This window comes from Macaca fascicularis, chromosome 2, assembly GCF_037993035.2.
Source record: "Macaca fascicularis isolate 582-1 chromosome 2, T2T-MFA8v1.1".
NCBI lineage: Eukaryota > Metazoa > Chordata > Mammalia > Primates > Cercopithecidae > Macaca > Macaca fascicularis.
Genome location: NC_088376.1, coordinates 155,441,129 through 155,465,167, shown reverse-complemented (window position 1 = coordinate 155,465,167; position 24,039 = coordinate 155,441,129). Strand labels below are relative to the sequence as shown.

Here is a 24,039-nt window from a genome sequence, read left to right as displayed (position 1 = left end):
GGTACAACCATACAATGGAATACTACTCAGCAGTAAAAAGGGACAGACTAATAAAACATCCACCATGTGGATGAATATCAGAGACACTGCTGAGTCGAAGAAGCCAGGCTCAAAAGTTTACATACGGTATTCTGTTTATGTGGCTTTCTAGAAAAGGCAAAACTACAGGGACAGAGAATAGAGTTTCTTGGAGGAATGAAACTGATTGTGATAGTGGCTACAGAAATCTACACATGTGTTAAACTCTGGCAACTCTAGACTCCCCAAAAAGTTAGTTTTACTGTATGTGAATTTTTAAAATAATAAAAAGCTGAGTGGACGTACCCTCCTAGGTACTTAGAATGGCAGTTCCGGAATTTGTGTCTACATACATATGTGTAGGCTGAGCTTTTGAACCACACTGGTAGACTACCACACTCTTCCAAACTTGCTGATCAAGGGCCTAACCCTTTGTCAGATAATTTCATCGCATAGGCCTTCCACTTGTGGTTAAAGAAAGCTTAATGCATTTTCTGAAAATGTCTAAGAACCATTACCTGTTTTAACTCTTACATGTGACTTGATGCATAAAACACTCTATATGTCTTATAAATAAACCCAGAATAGTTAGAGTTCATTTATAATCTATTACATGGAATATCAATTATCCCTTAATAAAAAGTGACTTTACATATCCATTTTTTTAATTTGATAGAAATATAAAATCTGTGATTAATTAAATTCATACACAGAGAATGTTGCTATGCAGCCTTTTATAATTATGCTTGTATACGCTAGAGAACAATAAAGAACTCTGCTCCTCTGTTCCACTTCTTTTGCAGGTAAGCAACTACATACATACAGACATTCATTTGTTTCTTTTTTTGCCCACTTGGCGGATGATCAGCCTCCTCCACTGGCCAGGGCCGTCTGCTGGTCATGCCCATTTGTGACAGTCATGATGCTCCCTTTTTTGTTTGAGTCAGGGGCTGTTAAATTGCCTCTTTCACTGACAGGTAGCTCCTTCACCACTAGAGAGGGTAGGTACCACCCCTTACTCAAAGACAAGCCAACCAGCTGGGCTAGCTAAGTTAGCCTGGGGTCAGTTACTCACTGTATGGTTTATTATTTATTCATACACCCACTCATGCAAGACAGAATGAGATTCAAGATGGCTTATCATAGGCCATCAAATCATCAACACAATAAGATCAAATACAACACACATAGCATCAAACACAGCCAGATAGAAATGATGAAGGGAAAATAAAGACAGAAAAAAAAGTTAAGCAAGACAGAGGTAAAGTTGGTATGCAAGTATGCCCTAAAGCTCTTATGCACTGGCAATATACAGACCACCAGTTTATCTCTGATCTCACGAGAGCCCAGAGCAAAAAGGAAAAGAATGTTCTGTTACAGATTTGCAGTATCCTCCAGGGAAGAACAAATCCCTTGTTAGAGGACACACATCTTTTAAACATGAGAGAAACTTCTCCCCATAGCCTCACATAGGGTAGTGGGAAATGTCCTCAATAATATTCCTAAAATAAATAAAATAGCAAGTTAGTATTTCACCAAAGAGCAAGTCAGAGGAAATCTACATGGGATGAAAAAGCACCCGATGGCTTCAGTTTTCTGATAGACTAGTCTGAGTTCAAGGACGAAATTTAAACTAAAGCGTTGTTTCTCAAACTTCCCCACTGAAGTACCTCCAGCAACAAAGAGCACCCCCTAAAAAGCATGAGGTGCGGCCCACGGCAGCCTACCATACACAGGGAATTTCTATGACGCCTTATTATTTACCTTAAGAAAACATGTCAATTTCTTATTTATTCCATAATGTATCTGTGCCTGTTTTCCTGTAAAACAGTGTTTTAAGTTGCTTACTATTGGGGTGGCAAGGTGCAGGAGAGTTTCCTGACTGCCTTAATGAGTGCTTTAAGTGTGCCTGTTTCTGGAAAGTTAACTGAATTGAGTGGCGCTAACACGGGTTCATCCTCCTGTTTCTTCTTCCTTGTTAGTGGATGATACCTCAAGAACCCAAACCCACATAAATAGGTGGCTACAAATACCAATCGCTTTCTCCTAAAGTGATTTATTCTTACACCCACTCATGCAAGACAGAATGAGATTCAAGATGGCTTATCATGGGCCATCACATCATCAACACAATAAGGTCAAATACAACACACATAGCATCAAACACAGCCAGATAGAAATGAAAGTCAATCAGGAAACAAGATGAAGGGAAAATAAACACAGAAAAATAAGTTAAGCAAGACAGGGATAAAGTTGGTATGCTCTCCTAAAGTTGGCCTCCTCTCCTAAAGCAGAGCTTTAGGAACTCTGCTAGAGTGAAAACTTAGGAGAGCACCAAGAATGACCCCAAGAAGATGCACAAAGTCTTCAGGGTGAAATGTTGACATGTGTGTTCTTCCTGAGAGTTCATCTCTGGGGCCATAGGAGAGATCTGCCAACTAGCACAATCTCATTCACAGTTCAGAAAACTCACTGATGGGCTTCTTTACTTTGCATTAATGTGATGATTTTCATCCCTGTAAATAAGAGATTTCTAAGAAAGATGTGATATGTATACATGGTTTAAAAAAAAAAGCCTCCCTAATAAACACTGAAACAAACAAATTAATGCAGAAAATCCATCTATTCTGAAATTTTAAAAGGTCCAGCCTGCGTTAATTTGAATAAGGACACTGAAAGCCTTCATCCAACTAAAACAAAACAAAGCAAAACCCAGCCATGGCAATGGTAAAAGATGCACTCCAAGACATGTGCAGTGAATGAGATGGGAAAGGCTACTTCACCTGGGTGGGAAGATAATTGAGAAGATGTCACAATTGTACCAGACACCTGTCATTGTTTGGGCCATCCATTGTCCAAGCCCTCTCCCTTCACAGTGGATGCAGTGCCCTGCTCCCACTGGAAGGCCAGGAGCGGGGCCTTCCTCAGCTACCCTCTGACAGACAGTACCAGTGTTGTGCCAAGCAGCTTCTCACTCCAGGAGCCAGAGGGGTCAGCAGTGTGTCCCGCAGTTGTGCCCACCAGCTGCAGCAGGCAGTGTGAAGGAACAGTGGTGGCTCTCTGGCCAGATTGGGCCTCTAGCTCTCCTCAGTCTGGAGAACTGCATTCTTTCCAACAAATCCCCATTTTGCTAAAGCCGGCCAACATTGGTTTCTGTTGTTGCTACCAAGAACTCTGAAATAACAGGCATGACCCCTTGTGCATTTAACACACAACTTTAAAACATATAAAGCAGAAACTATTGGAAACAGTCACGTAAATGGATAAATCCACAAAATTTGCATGGACTTTTTCAGAAATCCATGGATCTAATTGATTTTTTAAAGCTAAAGCAAAAAGAGATCCAGAACTGAGCTGCCCAACACAGCACAATGGTCAGCAGCCACTTACATCTATCTGAATTTCAACTTAAGCTAATTCAAATTAAATAAAATGGAAAAATCCCTTCCTCAGTCTCATTAGCCACATTTCAAATTACTCCACACCACATATGGCCAGTGGTTACTCTATTGGACAGCACAGATTACAGAACATTTCCCTCATCACAGTGAGTTCTCTTGGACAGCACTGTTATCAAGGATTTAAATAGCATAATTAGCAACTTAAATGTCATAGAAATATAGAACCTTATGCCAGGCAAACAAAACCTATACCTTCCTTTTAAACACTTATAGAACACATACATTGACTAACCATAAATTACAGCAAAGAGGCCAGGCATGGGGGCTCATGCCTGTAATCCCAGCACTTTGGGTGACTGAGGCGGGCGAATTGCCTGAGGTCAGGAGTTCGAGACCAGCCTGACCAACATGGAGAAACCCCGTCTCTACTAAAAATACAAAATTAGCTGGGTATGGTGGCACATGCCTGTAATCCCAACTACTAGGGAGGCTGAGGCAGGAGAATTGCTTGAACCTGGGAGGCGGAGGTTGCAGTGAGCCGAGATCGAACCATTGTACTCCAGCCTGGGCAACAAGAGCGAAACTCCGTCTCGAAAAACAACAACAAAAAATTAGGACAAAGGAAAATCTCAATATATTTCCCAAAATAGAAATTATAGAAGCAATATGTGCTGTCCATAATGCAGTTAAATTAGAAGCATTCAGTGAAAGGGTAGTCAAGTGCACATGCGTGTACTAACACATACACTCAGCTGGAGAGGTTAAAACATTTTCCTAAGTAAGTCTTGGGTTAAAGCAGAACTTAGGCCTGAGATTGCAAACTGTGGAGAAATGTGAACTGCACCAGAAATCTAAAAAGAGGTACTCGGAAGAAATTTATAGCCTTAAGTGCACATGTTAGAAGACATTGAAATATGAAAAAAAAGGAACTAAGCATCCATTTCAAGAAGATAGAACAAGAGAAGATAAAACAAGCTTGGTTCAAATTAATCTGTCTCTAGCACATTTCAAAGTTTTTGGTTTGAAGTAAGAGGTCTAACAGAATTCCCTAGTTTTGGCACTGCTAGTGTAATCATTGGGTTACTTTATTTTATTTATTTATTTTTTTTTTTGAGATGGAGTCTCGCTCTGTCGAACAGGCTGAAATGCAGTGGTGCAATCTCAGCTCATTGCAACCTCTACTTCCTGGGTTCAAGTAATTCTCCTGCCTCAGCCTCCCAAGTAGCTGGGACTACAGTTTGGCGCCCCCACGCCCAGCTAATTTTTGTATTTTTAGTAGCACCGGGTTTCACCATGTTGGCCAGGCTGTTCTCGAACTCCTGACCTCAAGTGATCCACCCACCTTGACCTCCCAAAGTGCTGGGATTAGAGGCGTGAGCCACCATGCCCGGCCAAGTGTAGTTGTCTTTGATTGGATTATAATTCCATCCATAAACCACCCTTCTGTGGCCAGGAAGAATGCAGTACTCTGAGTCAGCCAATAGGTTATTTTATGAAAGACATAAAACATTTCTCCGACTCCCAAAATTGAGAAATATATCATGCTGCATGATTAGAAAACTGTTAAGATGTTACCTTTCCCAATCTGATTTATAAATTTAATAAAAATCCAATCAAAATCATACAAATTCTGTTTTAGATTTTTGGTTGGTTTTCACTTTTAGAAATTTCACATTATATACCAAATTAAAATAATACAATTAAGCCAATCTGACCACACCAATTTCAACAATTTTGCTGTTCTTATTTCCAAACGTACTTTTTTTTTTCTTCTTTTTACTTTTCTTTACTGGAGTACTTTAAAACAAATCTAATAATCAGGTCATTTTATCAAAAAATACATTAATATCCATCTCTAACTGGATGGATATTTTAATATACGTACTGTGCGAAATTCACACCTATGCACATAATCCCTTACTATTGTCTGATATACATCCCAGATTCTAGACTTTCTAAGACAGCTTGTTCCATGTGCTTCTTCAGAGCCTGCTTCTGCCATGTATCAGTTGTCAATCCTGAGGCAAGTTAACTGGCTTTTCTGGACCTGTTACCTTTTCTACAAAATGGAGAAAATAATAAATCCTTTGCAGATGATTATTCAAAAGACTAAATGAGATCATACATTTAAAGCACCTAATACTATCCAATAGTCATTATTTTTAACATAACAGATTCTGATATAAATAGAATTACTTCTAAAAAGTTTATCCCACTTTTGATGTTGCTGAGATTGGTTAGTGGGTTCAAGTATATTTGGGGATGGGGGATTTATTTCATTAGGTTTTGGAGGAAACAAATTCTGTAATCCAGTGTCCTGCCAGTTTTCCTCAAAAGTTCCCACTTTTTCTCCAGCATGTTTGTGATACATACCCAGATGTGAGAAAGATTGTCTTTTTGGCCAGGCGCGGTGGCTCACACTTGTAATCCCAGCACTTTGGGAGGCTGAGGCAGGCGGTTCACAAGGTCAGGAGATTGAGACCCTCCTGGCCAACATGGTGAAACCCCATCTGTAATAAAAATACAAAAATGAGCGGGGAGTGGTGGCAGGTGCCTGCAAATATGTGGAAGGGTTGAATAACAAGGTCTAATGAACACGTGGAACACCACAGCCAACAGCTACAGGATATGCATCCTTTATGAGCACACGTGGACCATTTTCAAAAATTGACTTCCACATGCTGAAACCAGGCTGGGCACTTTACACACATTATGTTCTTTAGTTATCATAAAATTGTTAAATAGGCATCCAAGCTGGAAATCTTCCGTTTGTCCCTCCACACTCACCCGCTACCCTTCCCCACCTCTCGCTGTGTCCTTCCAGGATGGCCTCTACAGACAGCATTAATGGTTTCTTTCCTCTCTGGCTTCCGGTTGGTTCAGTTAGCAGGAGGAAAGAGCAGGAAATTATCAGGTGAAAAGAAAGGAGAGTCAGGGTATATTGTAAACATTTAAAATTTTATGTAGATTGTGATGCTTTGACATCTTAAGAGACCTTTCTGGTTGGGGAATGATTGCCCTCCCCAGGCTGGACAGTCCTTAAGGACAAGAAAGGGCTCTGCCTAGAGCACATCTTTGCTGTGCACACGAGCCAGCCCAGAGCCACACCTCCTCTGTCTGGCCCCGACACCCCAGGAGACAGTGTGCCTCTGCCTTAGTCATCCCAGGGCCAGGCACCAGGTAACCAGAGACCACTCCTGTCCCACACCCACTGAAATTATTCAAACCAGCCAGTCCTAAGGTGTCCACTCCCCCCTGCCTGGACTCTTACCTTCCCCTCACTCCTGTCTTCTGCCTCCTGCCTCTGGGATCTGTGAGGATAAGAAACCTTGCTTTCCTGAGCCTCTCCCTTGCCTGCACCTGACTTTCACATAAAAAGAGAAAAAATGCAGGGTATTTGCCCTCCCTGCTGCCTCCTTGCTGAGGATGGCTATGTCCATCTTTCTCTGCCCAAGCCAGGTGCTGCTCCCCAGACAGGTCCCCTGTTGCAGCTCCAGTGCTCACTCCCTCCCTCGCCTTCCAGGTCTAGGGACAGTGACAGCCCCTTGCTGTGATTAGTCCTGGGTACTGTGCCATCCCCCATGAGCCTTCCTAAGCCCTGCTCACAGTATTCTAAAGGTCCCTTGACTGAACCGTTCATGTTGCCCAGGTGGAGTGTGCTGTGTTTCCACAGGACCCCAGCTGACAGCGTCCCTATCTCAAACACAAGCTCAGAGGGCAGCGCTAGCCCAGGACCACATGACTCCAGCCACGCCTCCTCTATAGGGGTGGAAATAGGGCAGTTTCAACCCTTGTTTGCATCATTGCTAATTATTTGTATGGCATTGGAACACTTTTTCATCTGGAGACAACGGCATGCCCTATCAGAACTTCTTGAATACTTTTTGACTGAATTGTGAACGTGGCCTTTCTTCATTTCTTAGAAGTCAGGAACACTGTCTTCCATTTAAAGTATCTTTATTCGGTTGTTAATTAATTTTTGGTGCTTACGTCCTGCTGTGATTTGAGTTTGTTCTCTCTGAAACTCATGTTGAAATTTGGTCCCCGGTGTGGCGGTGGGAGGTGTCTGGTCATGGATCCCTCACGAATAGATTAATGCCCTCCCTTGGGGGTGAACTTGGGCTCTCATAAGAATGGATTAGTTCCTGGGAGAGGGGGCTGTTAAAAACAGTCTGGTGGCCGGGCGAGGTGGCTCACGCCTGTAATCCCAGCACTTTGGGAGGCCAAGGCAGGCAGATCACAAGGTCAGGAGTTCGAGACCAGCCTGATCAACATCATGAAACCCCGCCTCTACTAAAAATACAAAAATTAGCCAGGCATGGTGGCACGTGCCTGTAATCCCAGCTACTCAGGAGGCTGAGGCAAGAGAATTGCTTGAACCCAGGAGGCAGAGGTTGCAGTGAGCAAGATTGTGCCAGTGCACTCTAGCCTGGGTGACAGAGCAAGACTCCGTCTCAAAAAAAAAAAAAAAAAAAAAAAAACAACAACAACAGTCTGACTTTCTTGGTTTCTCTCTTTTACTCCTTCCCTGTCCCAGTGACCTCTTTGCAAACACCCACTCCCCTTCCATTTTCTGCCATGAGTTGAAACAGCCAAGGCACCCACCAGATGCAGATCCCCAGTCTTGAACTTTCCTGCCACCAGAATTGTGAGCCAAATAAATGTCTTTTCTTGATAAACTACCCAGTCCTAGGTATTCTGTTACAGTAACAGCAAGTGGACTAAGACATTGCCTTTTGGAGGAAGTTACTCAGTATGGTGCTGATGGCCTCTGAATTTAATACCCACATAAGATTTTTGTCTTCCCACTTTGCTGTTTTTCAGATCGCCATGAGGTTATCTCCAAAGAAATACTGGAACTGGACCCATGGGAAAACCAGTGGAATGTTGTAGCCATCAACGTCCTCATGCATGACAGCTATGATGTCTGCCTAGTGGCCAGGATGAATCCCCGAGACCTCATCCCCCCGCCTTCAGATTTGGTGGAAGAAGGCAATGAGCACTGAGGTGACCTTGCTGGAGGACCTCCCGCTGTGTCTGCAGACAAGGCCTTCAGAACGGAGAGGGCCCACAGCATCTCTGTCATGCCAGTCATATGCACTGCATGCGTAGTGGCCTGTGTGTGAAGAAGCAGTGTGTGCTGGGCACTGGGCAGGGAGCATGGGGAGTCTCCCTTCAGGGACTTCCCAGTCTGATAGGGTAAATGAGACACTACAAGGAAGAGGTGATCATGGCCACAGGAGGGGCACAGGGCCACAGGAGGGCAACAGATGGAGGCTCTCACTCTGCTGGGGACTCACAAACAGCATTGCCAAGGAGTAGACCTTTGACTGGGGCCCCAAAAGGATGAGGAGGAAGCAGTCCCATGGGGGCAGTCGATGATGAGTTCATGGCAACAGCCGAGCAAGGGCCCAGATATGGAAAGCTCGTACCTGTCTGCAGCACCCTGGCTGGGCCAGATTGCCTGGGACACAGGGTTTGCGGTCAAGGCTGGAAAAATAAGTTGTAGCTAGATGACCAATGCCTGAAAGAATGAGGAGTTGGACCTGGTCTGTAAGCCAGGGAATTGTCTCAAAATAGTGAGTTAAGGGAGACTTCTCTCTGTGCTCTGTTCCAGCTTCAGTCTTATAAACACTGGCCATTCTCCTTCAGAATCTCCTTCTACTGAAGCAACGCCACCCAGCCCAGCGCTAGCTGTGCTACCAGCCCCTAACAGCCGAGACACTCAAGCCAGACCACAGTGGCCAGAGAATCCTGCCCTGGGCTGACTCTGTCCGGGACGGGAATGTGGGGTTTTCTGTCCACTCCAGGTGGAGCCTGGTCCTCTCCGGGGCTGGCAGGGGGTATCCTGGAGTGGGCTTACCCAGGCTGCCTTTGTCCACCTCTCAGACACATACGACCTTCTGTAGGGTAGTCCTGGCTGAACAGGACTGGCCCAAGCCACCCAAGCCAGGGACAGAGCAGGCTCTGGCTGAGGACAGGGGAAGTAGCATCTCCTCCAGCTGCTGCCACCCCTGTGGCCCGGCCTGTGCAATAAAGATGGAGCCACCCACTTCAGCCCACAATTGAGCATAATCAGAAGACAGTCACTCCCAAAATATATGTTAGAAATGACATTTAAATGACACATGGGAAGTCCGTCTATCTTACTTCCCATCTCTAATTCTGGAAGCACAGTGGAGTCAATGAGTGCATCTTCATAGCTGTTCTTCAGCAACTTCTCCAAAAAGTTTCACATTGTACAAGGCTCTTTTGGAAGCAGGAGTGGTCACTAAATTCAGAGGGAGACAAACCCTAAGTAGAGACAGCTTTGTTTGGTGCTGAGCTGTGTGACTGTGATGGCCGCTAGCCTGTGCCCCCAGGTTCCAGCTGCCCACCAGGCAGGACGAGCAGGTCTTGCCAAAACTGGAGGCTGTTGGAAACCTATTTCTGCCACCAAGGAGAGGGACCAGGAGACCCAGCGTAGGTTGGCCCCAAGTAGGCTCGACTCTGGGAGGGTGGGGGCCCCGCCTTTCTCTTCGCACTTGTGCCCCACGTGCACTCACAGTACCTGGCATGTGGGTGACATTTTGGATGGCCAGCATGGGGCAGTGTTTCTCAGCCAGAGGGCCTGGGCCCCGAGCATGTCCAGGAATCTGAGTTAAAGTGAGCTTACTCTTTCCCCAGTGGATGGTCATGATTGATCTGTGCGTTCTTTTTCTTGATACAAAGATGTTCCTCCTAGCTGCTGTGTTGGCTGTTGGCGCCCAGGGTTGAGGATGGCCTCCGCAGGGCCTCCACTTCCTGCATTCCTCTTCACAGAGTCACTGGACCTACTCCACCTGCTAGAACAGTCCAGAAAGCTGCCGCATCTCCCTGGCTCGAGGAGGCCTTGTTGGCACGTCATGGCACATCTCCTTGATGTTCAAGATCTGGGCTCCAGCCCCAGCTCTGCTAGTTAGCTAACCATGTGAACTCGGGCAAGATGACCTTTCTAAAGCCTCATTTCCCTCATATGCAGAGTTGAAGGAAAATATTAATACATACTTTATAGGGTTGGTGTGAGGATTGACTAAGTGCTGAGCAAAGTGTCTGTGAAATCCTGAAATAATAAGCATGTTTTAGCTGCTATTATTATCATCACTTTCATTATCATTGCAGTCAGCACTTCCCAAAGTAAGGTGCCCAAAACAGACTCAGTGCTTTAGTGCAGTCCCTTGGGATTTAGGGGCAGATGTGCATATGGCTTGAGATGGTTCGTTCTTTCTTTCTTTCTTTCTTTCTTTTTTTTTTTTTTTTTGATGGAGTCTCTCTCTGTCACCAGGCTGGAGTGCAGTAGCACGATCTCGGCCCACTGCAACTTCCACCTGCTGGGTTCAAGTGATTCTCCTGCCTCAACCTCCAAAGTAGCTGGGACTACGGGCACCCACCACCACGCCCAGCTAATTTTTATATTTTTAGTAGAGACAGGGTTTCACCATGTTGACCAGGATGGTCTCGATCTCTTGACCTCGTGATCTGCCTGCCTCGACCTCCCAAAGTGCTGGGATTACAGGTGTGAGCCCCTGCGCCCGGCTGAGATGGTTCTTAATTTCCCATACCCTGTTGCTTGGCTCCTCCAGTTGGCGGCTGAGAGTCAAGCAAGGGTTTACTCGGATCTGAGGCCCCTAATGTCCTCAATGGACACATTCAGAGCCCTGCGGCAGCTCAGCAGAGACACCTGAGGGTCACACTGGGTGAGACCATCACCCGCCTGTGGGAGGCAAGATAAATGGGTAAACACCATTCCTGTCAAATGCGAGGTCTGGGCAGAGTGGAGCTTTCCAGAGAGTGCTGAGGGAGGACCGAGAAGGGGCATGACCTCTGCTGGAGCCAGGATCGCAGTGACCAGGAGCTGGCTTAGCACTGAAGGGAGGCAGGCATCCAGGGCAGGATTTCTCAAACTTCTTCTGAGGAATCCCTGAGGTTGAAACTGGTGCTTCACAGATTTCAGATATCTGATCTTGATTTTTCTTTGATTCCATACAACAGATTGCTTGCCTGGGTTAGTGCCTATTTTAAGTTCTTGGTGCTTCTTGTCTGACTTTTGTATTTGCAATTAAAAACAACATGACCCTCCCCACCTGCAGCCAGATACCGTTAGAAATTCAACTTTGAAATATATTCCCATCACTCCTGTTTTCACTTTAATAGAAGGCTGTTGCAGTACCGCACGATGGGCTCTTATAAAACTTCCACTATCTGCTAATTCTTATCTTTGTGACAGGATTGTTTGACACTGAGCAAGGAAACACAATAAGGAAGTAATTGGGATGCTAGGCTGGCAGAAGCCTGCAGCTGTCAACCCAGTGTGTTCAACACGGTGGCATTGTTCTCCCTGACTTCATAATGAGCAAATGCTTCACATTTGAACTTACAGAATAAATTTTTACTAATAAAAGATCACTTTCATTTTGTTTTTCACATTGCAGTTCCAGGAGATGCTGAGGGTCCCTTGAGTTGGGGAGTGGCAGCCAGGGGACAAGCAGCAGCAGGCCCGGGGCAGGGCCGCGAGATGGCTGGGGCAGCAGGGGCATCCCCAGGGTGCTGCACAAGAGGGCAGCCAGGAAACTGGGGAGAGGCTGGGCACGGTGGCTCACGTCTGTAATCCCAACACTTTGGGACACCTAGGCAGACGGATCACCTGAGGTCAGGAGTTCGAGACCAGCCTGACCAACATGATGAAACCCTGTCTGTAGTAAAAATACAAAAATTAGCCGGGTGTGGTGGTGCACACCTGTAATCCCAGCTACTTGGAAGGCTGAGGCAGAAGAATCACTTGAACCCAGGAGGCAGAGGTTGCAGTGAGCTGAGACCCCACCATTGCACTCCAGCAACAGGAATAAAAACTCCATCTAAAAAAAAAAAATCAAAAAGGTAGACACCATTCACAAAAGACCTGGAGGCCACACCAAGAGTTGGGTCTTTACACCCCAGCAACACGGTCTCAGGCAAGGAAGTCTTCTAAGAACATCATCCACAGCCCACTGAGCAGGGTGGAGCAGGCCCGGCAGCCTGGCGAGACGTGTACTGGGGGCCAAGGTAGGGGGAGGCTGGGCAAACCTGGGCAGTGAGATCAGAACAACAGTGTGGGTTGGGTGCAGCCCAGGATGGAGGATGTCTGTGTTTGCTGTCAGATTCAGAGAGCAGGGACAGGCCAGAATTTTGTTCAGAAAAGAATGGCCAGTCAGCCAAAATAAAAGACCAGAAAATCTTTCAGGGAGTACCCTATTGACAAGGGGACCTGCCTCTCCATCAGTGTTCCTAAAACAGAGCCACTACCCAGTGGCTTCGGCCGTTCACCCTTGGCCCACCCAGGGCACCAAGAGACAGGAGAGGAGGCCCTGGGGTGTAGAGTCCTGTCACCCACTTTGTCTACCTAGCAGACAGTCGAGTGTGTCCCTGTTCTTCCTCATTTACAGACACAAGGACCCTGACCCAGTTTACGTGCCCAGCACAACCCAGGCATAACAATAAACGTAACAATCCCATTCCTTTACCAGGGGTTAGTTAGACATGGCCATGTGGCACAATCCCGGCCAAAGAGACATAAAGGCAAGTTTGCAGAGGGGCTAGGGAAAGTTTCTCTCACCTTTGAAAGCGATGTTGAGGAAGAGATGGGCTATTTGCTGCTTAGCAAGTCAGCCTGCCCCCTGCACCTGCAGCCACCGCCCTGCAGTAGTAACAGAGGTGGCTGGAGATGGCTGCAGGTGATCCACAGAGGGGGACAGGCCCTGCAGCATCCGGGGCCTTGGTGATGTAATTGAACCACTAAACCAACCAGGTGGGAGGCTTTTTGCCAGGTGCTAATTGTTACAATAAATGTTTCTTATTGTTCAGGCCACCTGGAGTTACTTGTAGCCCAGCATTTCCTAAGTAGTACTCCAACCTTCCCCCACAATGCCACCTTCTCTTAGGATGGCATTTGTTACCCCTGCCAAAGAGGAGGCTGGGATGTCAGGTGACAAGGTTGTCATTCACTGCAGTAGGGTAGCTTCTTCAGGGCTACTGAAAGCTGATGGTTTATGAACCTGAGTCACTTCTTAGCTATTTATCCAGTATTGCTTTTTCTCTCAGATCTTCAACATATTTGTTTGTTTACTACAAGTCCCACCCGACACTCATTTTGGTAAACGTCTTATTGGAACACAGCCATGCTCATTCATTTCTGCATCATCCATGGCTGCTTTCTGTATTGTCTATGGCCATTTGCAGAGAAAGCTTGCCAACTTCTGGTGTATTCCATCAAATTTTCTTTTGATGGAAGAAAAATACTGTATTAAGGGAGTATATGTACTATAAAGGAATATATATGCATATTCCTTTATGATAATTACACATGCATATATACACACACACACACACACACACACAAGACATGGTTCTAACTTATTCTTTCACCAACAATATCTCTTAAAGACAGTGCTCTATATGGGAGCGTGTGGATCTGCCAGTTTCTAACACCTGCACAGTATTCCATCATGGGTGTAGCAGAATTTTGTTAACAAGTCACCAAGAGCTGGAGATTCTTGTTGTTTCCCATAGCTGTTGCTTTGGTGGGCCACAGGCGTAGGGGTGTCTGACCATCCCCTCTTTTGCTAGGGGTTGGCAGTTGTTTAGAAGGTGACCTTTACAGTGTACTTAGGTTTTCTGTGGGTGCTCAGGAGCACCAGAGACAGCCCTGGGAGGCTCCCGTTGTGCTGTGAGTGGCTTCAAGCCACTTGGAGGCACTTGGGCTTATTGAGAGATGTGGCAGGTGGTAGCCAAGTGAGGAGGCAGGCCAGCCTCACACGAAGCCTGGTCTCCACTGCAGAGAGGAGCCCAGGGAGGGAGTGGACGGCCAGCCTGGAGAGGAGAGCTTGGAAGCCACACTCGCCCTGCAGCACTGAGACACTCAGGAGCCCATGATCCTCTACCAGCCGTGAAGCAGCTGAGAATCTCACAGCCCGAAACGCAACCGAAGCCTCCAGCTCTATGGCCAGACATGGGTGGAGGCAGAGGGAAGACCCACAGCCAGCCCGCAGTGTGCCTGCAGCCTCGTGTCCGCCCTCTTTCGGCCACCGGCCTGCAGGGTGCCCGGCATCCTCAGGATGAAGCGTCTGAGGGCTGAGCCATGATGAGGGTGGCCCCGGAATGGCAGGGAGCAAAGTGTCCCCAAGGCTGGGAACCAGCAGGCCCAGCTCCAGGGGCAGGCCTCTCCTTCCCCCTTCTCCAGCTCTGCGGAGCATGTGCTGGTGCTGATCAGGACTCCCAGAACAAAGCAGGAGTCCACCTCGCCATGGAGGATGGTCTGGGGGAGAACAGTCATGGCGATGACCTCAAGGCACTGGTCACACACTCAGCATTTTCTGAGCCCTTTTCAGCACCAGCACCGCACTGGGCAGGGAGGTGAAAGATGAGACACAAGGCCCTACTCTGATCCTGCTCGCTTTCTGCAGGAGAGGGAATGTGCAGACACAGAGGTTACACAGCAGGCAGAAGGCCACACTGTCCTCACTTGTGTTCACTTCCTGCCACCACCAGAATACATGACCACAAATTTAGTGGCTGAAAACAAATTTATGTTCTTGAAGTTCTGTAGTTCAGAAGCCCAAAATAGATCTCCGTGAGTCAAAATCAAGGTGTCCACAGGGCCGCGTTCCCTCTGGAAGCTCTAAAAAGAATCCACTTCCTTGCCTTTTTCAACCACTGGAATCCGCCGCCATTTCATGGCTTGTGGCCTGTCCTCCACCTTCCAGGCCAGCAGCTGAGCCACCCAGCTTTGCTTTTTCATCACACCTTCTTCTCTGACCCCTCTTCCACTTTTCAGGACCCTGGGGTTACACTGGGCCTGTCTGGACAGCCCGGGATGCTCTCTCTGATCGGCAGCCCCAGCCCCCCTGCTGTGTGATGCCACCCACTTGGGAGGTTCTGGCTTCTGTGGACCTTTTAGGGGAAACATTATTTTGCCTACCACAACCCCCAAATCCCCATAAAGTGCGGTCATCACAGATGTGCACATGCAGCGTCTATAGGAGTTCACATACACACCAAGTTTGGGAACCCAGCGAGGAGGGAAAGAGGAGCACACACACAGATGCCTGGTCCTTAGAGCACACTGCCCTGGGACCTCCGTGACCGGCCATGCTGAGAGGTTTTGGGAGATCCTCTGCTCCGTGGAGGAGCTGGAGGAAGCACGCAGGCCTGGGGCTGGCGGCGGCCCTCTTCCAGCCGCAGATGAAGCTCACAACATGGAAGGAAAATAGCAGAGCAAGAGGAACTCAGGCCACTGACGATATCACTGTGCCCCTGAATGAAACCAGGCCCGAAGCCTGCTGTACCTCTGGCCCTCCCAGGTTTCAAGCCAACACATCACATTCCCTTGTGGGTAGGTTTGTTGTTTCTTACATCCCAAGATATCTTGAGGATGGTGCAAAAAGTGGGATGTTATAGGCAGGATGCAGGGAGCAGGGTGGAGGGTGCCCCAAGGCCACACTCCAGGCTGAGAAGCTGGCATCCAGGCTCTGTGACTGTGCTGTCATGGGCTGAGCTGTGTTCATTGCACCTGCGACGAGGCCCACTGCAGATGGAGGCTTAACATTCAAAAGGGCCTGTTGAGAAAGACTCCTGATGTTGGAGCGTGAGGCTGCCTCATGGGGCCTTATTGTCTGTCTCACGGGACCTCCAATAAGGCCCTATGGAGCAGAAAGAAGCTACTTTGAAAGTGGTCCATTAGAAAACAGGAAGGAAAAAAAAATATGCTTATTAGGAGATGCCTTTTCTGGGAAACTGGGTAAAGGCTACCCAGGATCTCTCTGGTATTATTTTTGATAACTGCATGAGAATCTACAACTATTTTAATTTTTTTAAAAAATTAATTTTTAGAAGGAGAGTGAGAGATGCCCCTTCTACCTACAGACTATAGTAAAACAGCTCCCGGCCCCTTCTACCTACAGACTATAGTAAAAACAGACCCTTGACCCCTTCGGGATTCTGGCAGGAACATGTTAACTAAGATCACGTAGCCTGGGCCCTTGGGTTCCTAACCTGGCTCCACTCTTTCCTTATGTGACCTTGGGGAACTTAGACACCCTGCTCCTCACTTTTCCCATCTACAAAAAGGGAATAATGATGGTACTACCTAATAGGGTTATTATGATAATTAAATGAGATAATACATGTTACATCTTAAAACGGTGCTTAGCATAGTAAGTGCCCAAGAATGTCAGGTTACGATAGTGGCCGTCATAATTTAAAGGTCTGGAAAAGTAGAAACAAAAATGGGGGGGCTCCACAGGAGATAATATTGCAGCCCCAGATAAGTCTTACCCTCCAAGAAGATATTTCCTCCCTAAAACAAACAAAAATGAATTATGAAAAAGAATAGAGAAAAATAACTACCAGAAATGTTTTAACATGAGAGCCACAATAAAAGTTTCAATGGAAGAATAGGAAAATAAAGTGCAAGAAAATGGCCCAGAAAGTGAAAAGACAAGACCAGAGAGAGAGAAAAGACCTAGAGAATCAACCCAGGAGACCAACAGCCAGCACTTGGGAGTCTAAAAAGAGGACAGAGACCAAAAGAAAGGAAAAGGCCCAGGAGAAGGCAGGCAGGCTTTCCGCAGGACTCACCTCTCACAGCAAGTGTGCAGTAGCCCACACGCGGCTCCTCATGGGAGATTTCAGAACTTCCAGATGAAGTGAAAGCCCTAATACTGTTGGGTGGGTAGAGTGGGTAACGTTTAAAGGGATGAGAACTGGACCGTGGTGCAGTGACTCAGGCCTGTAATCCCAGCACTTTGGGAGGCCAACGTGGGAGGATCACTTGAGGCCAGGAGTTTGAGACAAGCCTGGGCAATATAGTGAGACCCCATCTCAACCAAAAAATTAAAAATTAACCAGCTGTGGTGTCACATGTCTGCAATCCCAGCTTCTCAGGAGGCTGAGGCAGGAGGATCGCTTAAGCCCAGGACTTTGAGATTATAGTGCACTATGATCGTGCCACTGCACTCCAGCATGAACAACAGAGCTAGACCTTGTCAAAATAAAGTTAATTTAATTAACAAATTAAATTAAGTGATGAGAACTGGAGTGGCATCAGGTGCTCAAAAGCTAACACTCCCAGCACTTCCGAAGGTGGAGGCAGGAGAAATGGTTGAGCCCAGGAGTTCAAGACCAGCCTGGGCAAGATGACAAAAACTCCAACTCTAAAAAGAAAAACAAAATTAGCCAGGAACAGTGGCACATGTGCCTGTAGTCCCAGCTACCTGGGAGGCTAAGGTAGGAGTATCCCCTGAGCCCAGGAGTTTGAGGCTGCAGTGAGCTGTGATCACACCACTGCACTCCAGCACCTGGGTGAAAAAGCAAGATCCTGACTCTATTTAAAAAAAAAAAAAAAAAAAAAAAAGCTAACACATCCTGGAGATTAAGGAAATAAACCTTTAAAATTCTGTGGGAAATTCGTTTTCCAACTATATTCTTATTCCCAGTCTTACCATTCAACAAGAAAGAGAGCATAGCAAAGTCATTTTTAGACATGCAAAAATTAGAAAACATTTTGTTCCAGTTGTCTATTGTTGTGTAACAAACTACACCCAAACTTAGCAGCAACCCTTTTATCACATCTTATGATTTCGTGAGCCAGGAACCTTGATATGGTTCATCCTGGTGATTTATCTGTTCTCTATGGCATCGACGGAGGTCCTCGGTGGCTTTCAGGCCTAGCATCCCTCACAGGTCTGGTAAGTTGGGAGGATAGCTAGAAGGCTGGACCCAGCTGGGACACTATGACCTCTCCAATACGGCAGGTTCAACTGGAACTCTATGGTTCTCCTGCATGGCTGGCTCAACTGGGACCCCATGGCCTCTCTAACATGGCAGGGTCAACTGGGACTCCATGGCCTCTTCAACAATGCAGGCTCAGCTGGGACCCCATGACCTCTCCAACATTACAAGCTTAACTGGAACTCCAAAGTCTCTCCACCATGGTGAGCTCAGCTGGAACCCCTGGCTTTCCAACATGGTGAGCTTAACTGCCACCCCATGGCTCTTTAACCTGGTGAGCTCAACTGGGTCCCTGTGTGGCCCTCCAATATGGCAGATACACAGGTCCAAGAGTAAGTGTTCCAGCAAGAAAGGCAGAAGTAGCATGGCCTTGCATGACCCACCCTCAGAAGTCTCTTAATGTTACTTCCACCGTACTTTATTAGTTGAAGCAGTCACAAGTTTCAGACTCAAGAGGAAGGACACAGACCCACCTCTCAATGACAGAAGAACGCACAAATATGTAGCCATGTTTCAAACCTGCCACGTCTACCATTCATGTGCTTCTTAAGAGGTTCCTTGAGGATGTGCTCAAGCAGAATAAGGTAGTAAACCAAGGAAAAGGAAGACATGGACCAGGAAACATGGATCCTACTAGTGGATCCTACTAGGACAGTCTTGGGAAGTCCCAGGCTGACCAACTCACTGTGGGCCAGAGAGCACCCACTCCGGGTGGGAGAAAGAGAAAGAACTCCAAGAAGGAGTTCAATACAAAAGCAAAAACAAAAACAGTTAGAGGCTAGACGGGTTATTGATGAAATGAAAGAAGATGGGAAAGGAATTAAGCATGTAAATAGAGAGAATTCTGCAGTGAAAACATGAGGCAAATTATGACTATAATAAAAAAAAATACGGGGTAGGGTCAGGCACGGTGGCTCATACCTGTAATCCCAGCAGTTTGGGAGGCCAAAGTGGGCAGATCATCTGAGCTCAGGAATTTGAGACCAGCCTGGGCAACATGGGGAAACCAGGTCTCTACAAAAAATACAAAAATCAGCTGAGCATGGTGGTGCACACCCATAGTGCCAGCAACTTGGGAGGCTAAGGTGGGAGAATCACTTGAGCCCAGGAAGTCAAGGCTGCAGTGAGCCATGATTGCACCACTGCAATCCAGCCTGGGTGACAGAGTGAGAGCTTGTCTCAAAAAAAAAAAAATGGGGGTAAACAAATGGAAGTGCACCACTTGGGTCTGCAATGAATATTTACATAGCCATAATATCTAAGCACCATATAACTCTTAAAAAAAATTAACTCTTTGGAGAGGGTGGAGGAGGAGAGGGGTGTAAAGAAAGAAATCTTCAGCCAACCAACCTGTAATACCCGAGATCAACAAACCAAGACAGAGCAACATAAACCTGTTGTCTAGAAACATGGTTAACCAAACAACAACAACAACAAACCCAGCTGAACATTTCACTCGGCTGCCTCTGAGGAACGGGCCTGGACAGAGGCTGGGGCAGGGGCTACTTGTGTAATTATCAGCTTTTTGGAATTTTTGCACGCATGTACTGATTTGTAAAATGCTAAGTGTTTGACATTTAAAATGTGTTAAAATAAAGGGGTGTCTAAAGGGTCTCGTTGGTTCCTTAGCATAATAGATTCTCTGGGCCAGACAGTACCTTAAAGATGCTCTCCTGGGAGGTCGCCAGCCTCACCAGCATCAGGGGACTGGACAGGGACTTCGGCGTGAGACCACTGGAGCTAACAAGGAGCCCATCTCTGCAATGCTGATGGCGGCTGAACCCACAGTGTGTCCTGATCAACCCCTGATGTTTGTTCAGATGGCCCCACATGGCTAGGAAGACCAAAGGTCAAAGAAAAAGGAGTGTAATTAATTAGCCATGAAGTGACCTATTGATCAGATGCTTGCTGCCTGTGGGACAGATAGCCAGATCAGGCTGAGCCATCATTCACTCTGAAAGCAGGAGTCTGGTCCCTAAGCCTTGGGTCGCTTCTCTCCTGGCTTTGCTGCCTGCATAACCTGGCCAGTTCACTGTCACTTTTGGTCAGGGAGTGGGTGTGAGTTACCCCCATCTGTCCTGGGGCCCCAGGGTTGGCTGTTCCCAGAAAGCCTGATTTATTCTGCTGAGATGTAAAGCCTCCATTCCCTTGTATTTAAAGCCTGCAACTGACCTGGCCCCCAGAAGCCATTTTCCTCCATAGCTTCAAATGTCACTGCCAGTTCATTTGACAATATTTGTTGCCTCTTCTCAGCACGGGGCTGGCACAGGGGTCCCAGGGGGGCTCAGGATTGCCCCCAAGCTGGGGAAACAGGCATGGTCTTGATCATTTAGGCCCTGCTATCTGCCCCGAGATAGAGGAGCTGAAAGGGCAGGGGCTGAAATGGCAGAGGCTGGGCTGGGGGTGGGAGACAGGCCCTCTCAGACGCCATGGGTGCAGTAGGAATTGGCAAAACCTCTGGGGGACAATATGACAACAGTATACACTTTAAACACCCATACCCTTTGCCCAGCAGGTGTTTCTGTAAAAGCATCCTACAGACAGACTCCCACGGGCACACAAAGGCATCACCAAAACATGCCAGCAATGTCTGGAAACAAGCTTAGTGCCCATCCACAAATGATGCCATAGCTGTGCCATGCATACCCTGCAGGAACTAAAACAGACAAGGCTGATGGGTAGAGCTGTGGAACTCACTCCAGAATAAGCTGTTAAGTCTGGTAAACAGGATGAGGAGGTGTCTGTACAGGAAACTACCATTTGTGTAAAAAGGTAGGAGATATATGTGCAAATGAGCTTTTGTATGCACAGAACCTTCTAGAATAACACACAAGAAACAAGACACTGATAGATACAGACAGGGGTGGGAAGGTGGTTTACTTCTCAGTGTACATCCACTTGAACTGTCTGGCCTTTTAACGTGCACATAAAATTTTTAAAAAATAAGCGTTGGTGAGGATGTGGAGAAATTGGAACCCTTGTGCACTGCCAGTAAGAATGTAAAATGCTGCGGCCACTGTGGAAACTAGTTTGGCGGTTCCTCAAAAACTTAAATTAGTATTACCATATGTTCCAGCAATTCCACTTTGGGTGTATTCCCAAAAGAATTGAAAGCAGAGACTCAAACAGATTTGTACACCAGTATTCATAGCTGCACTATTTACAGCAGTCAAAAGGGAGAAGCCACCAAGCCTCCACCTCCATCAACAAAATGCGCCTGTCCCTGCAATGGAATATGATTCAGCCTTAAAAGGGAATGAAATTCTGACACATGCTACAACATGGATGAAACTTAAGCTAGATACAAAAGGACAGATATTATATGATTCTACTTGTATGAAGTACGCAGAGTAGTCAAATTCAGAGAGATAGAAAGCAAATGGTGGGTGTCAGGGGCTGGGGAGGAGGAATGGGGAGCTGTTGTTTAATGGACATGGGGTTTGCAAGATGAAAAGACTTCTGTGGATGGACAGTGGTGTGGCTGCACAACAATGTGAACGTATTTAATGCCACTGAATTATGTATTTCAAATAGTTAAGACGGTAAATGTTATGTTTTGTGTATTTTACTGCAGTAAAAAGTCTTTCGCTGATACATTTCCTGAGCAATTCTGGAGGCCAGCTAGGAGCTCCGCTCCAGGGTAGCCTCCCGCCTGAGGCAGCCCAGTCTCCATGGCAGAAGGATGGCCTCCTTCTTCCCCCAAAGCCAAGACTCATGATTCTGGGAACCCATAGCTTCCACCACAGAAAAGCCGCTGCTCCCTCCGTGAGGCCTAAGACCTGGCCACTTACATATTTGCAGTGGAGTCCTCTGTTGTCCCTGAAGCAAGCCAGGGACAGCAGCTGCTGAGGACAAGCCACTGCCTGTACAACTGCAGAGCTGAGCACTATTCTGTCCCTCAGCACCCAGAAGTGCTGCCATGACTGGTGAGCCAGACAGGCATTGGCTCCCTGCTGACCCCATAGGCTTGCTGTGTCTGCACTCAACTGAGTCAGCACTCTTAACAGAGGCAACCGACACATCGGTGCATGTCAGCTTCTGCTCATCAGCCACTGGGGATCCGGAAGGGAAGAGGAGGCCCAGGCAGAGGGCAGAGATGGAGATCTGGTATCCTTGTTCTGTAGATGGCAAATGCCTCTTATCTAAGCAGGATTCTGGAGTTGCCACATGTGTGGGCTCATGCTGCCATCACAGTTGCCCACGTAAGATTGGGGTAATTATTCCCATTTTACAAATGGAGAGACCAGGGTTTAGAAGGACGAGGTTGTCTGCCCAAGTGCACCAGCCGTGACTTCACAATCCCAGTCTTCCCGGTCACCTGGATGTCTTCCCAACATGCATTACTGAGCCAAAAGTGGCTAGAAAACCTGCAAATGTGGTTTTCATTATCTCCCTTCTTAACTGAAGAGGTCCTTGAACCCTGTTTCAGCCTGGAGGTGACCACTGAACCGAGAAGGCTTCCTTCTCTGGGTCTTGAACAAGCTCCAAAGAAAAGGTCACCCAACCCCCAACCCCATATGAATGGGCGGTTGATCTGCCAGGAGTCAAGGCTGTCCCCATACGGAAGCCTTCTGGGGCAGTAACTGGCAGAGCCTTCTAGGACCCCAGATTCCTAAGGTTGGCTGTGGAAGCTGTCCTAGGGGCCCAGGAGGGAGAGTGCAGCTCTAAAGGCGGGCTGCCCGTGACACCTGTCTGCGTGTCCCTGCCACCACCTCATTGCAGGCCCTTCCCGGGCCACTTTCTTGTCTCTAAATGAAGAAAAACAACATCTCATCTCATCCTTAAAATGACTCCACTTTAAGGATTATGGTGTAGATTAAAAAAAAACAAAAAAACAAAAACAGCAATGTAGACTGGGCACAGGGGTTCACGCCTATAATCCCAGCATTTTGGGAGGCCAAGAGAGGCAGATCACCTGAGGTCAGGAGTTCAAGACCAGCCTGGCCAACATGGCAAAACCCCATCTCTTCTAAAAATATAAAAATTAGCCAGGCGTGGTGGTACATACCTGTAATCCCAGCTATTCCAGAGGCTGAGACAGGAGAATCACTTGAACCTGGGAGGTGGAGGTTGCAGTGAGCCGAGATTGCACCACTGCACTCCAGCCTGAGTGACACAGCAAGACTTTGTCTCAAGAAAATAAATAAATAAATAAATGTATATGAAATGCCTTACAATTGGGAGTAAAATATTCAAATTTTAGGAATCTTAACGATGTAAAACATCATATTAACAGATTGAAAAAAAACATGATCATTTCAATAGATAGCAAAAAGAGATTTTGAGAAATTCAGCATACATTCTCAATTTTTAAAACTCTTAATAAAATAGAAAAACATGGATTCTTCCTTAGCATGATTTTAAAAACTTATATATTTAAAGGGCTTCCACCTCCAGCCATGTGAGAATATCTGTACTAGACTGGCCCTCCTGCTGTAAACACTAGAAACTGCACAAATTATTTGAAACAATTGTTTTTAGACATTGGACAACAGGCACAGTCTCTGGACTGTGATCCCTGAAAGAAGGGAAGCAAACAGAATGGTCCAATGGCTGCCCCAGCTCTCTGCCTCAGTGCAGGTGCTAGGAGCCCAAGCACAGCAAGGACTGGCACCGGGGAAGGTGACGAGCTGGGGTCTGCAGGACAGAGCACAGAAGGGAAGACACAGAATGGGCAGACATGGAGCTGCCCGTTCTGCACAGGGGTCTGCCTGGGTCTGTTGCTGAATGCTAAGCTGTGTGTGCATAGGGCAAATTCTGCCAAGCTGGACAAAGAACTGCTAGGAACTTAAGCTGAAAACTTCCCATGGATCGTGCAGGGTTAGGAGACAAGCCAGAG

At 46.9% G+C, this 24,039-nt stretch overlaps 1 protein-coding gene across 3 annotated transcripts in view; it reads left to right on the top strand.

Moving 5' to 3' along the window:
- Positions 1-11,838, top strand: part of KBTBD12 (kelch repeat and BTB domain containing 12) — a 78,648-nt gene extending 66,810 nt beyond the window's left edge. For 2 of the 3 annotated variants that reach the window (XM_065539088.2, XM_074033180.1), the window contains 2 exons: positions 8,244-8,426; positions 10,144-11,838. In XM_065539088.2, the coding sequence (XP_065395160.1) occupies positions 8,244-8,425 (182 nt within the window). In that variant the 3' untranslated portion in view covers position 8,426; positions 10,144-11,838. Of the gene's footprint in view, positions 1-8,243; positions 8,427-10,130 lie in introns of all 3 variants that reach the window. The other variant, XM_065539087.2, reaches the window with a different exon arrangement.
- The last annotated feature ends 12,201 nt before the right edge of the window (positions 11,839-24,039 follow it).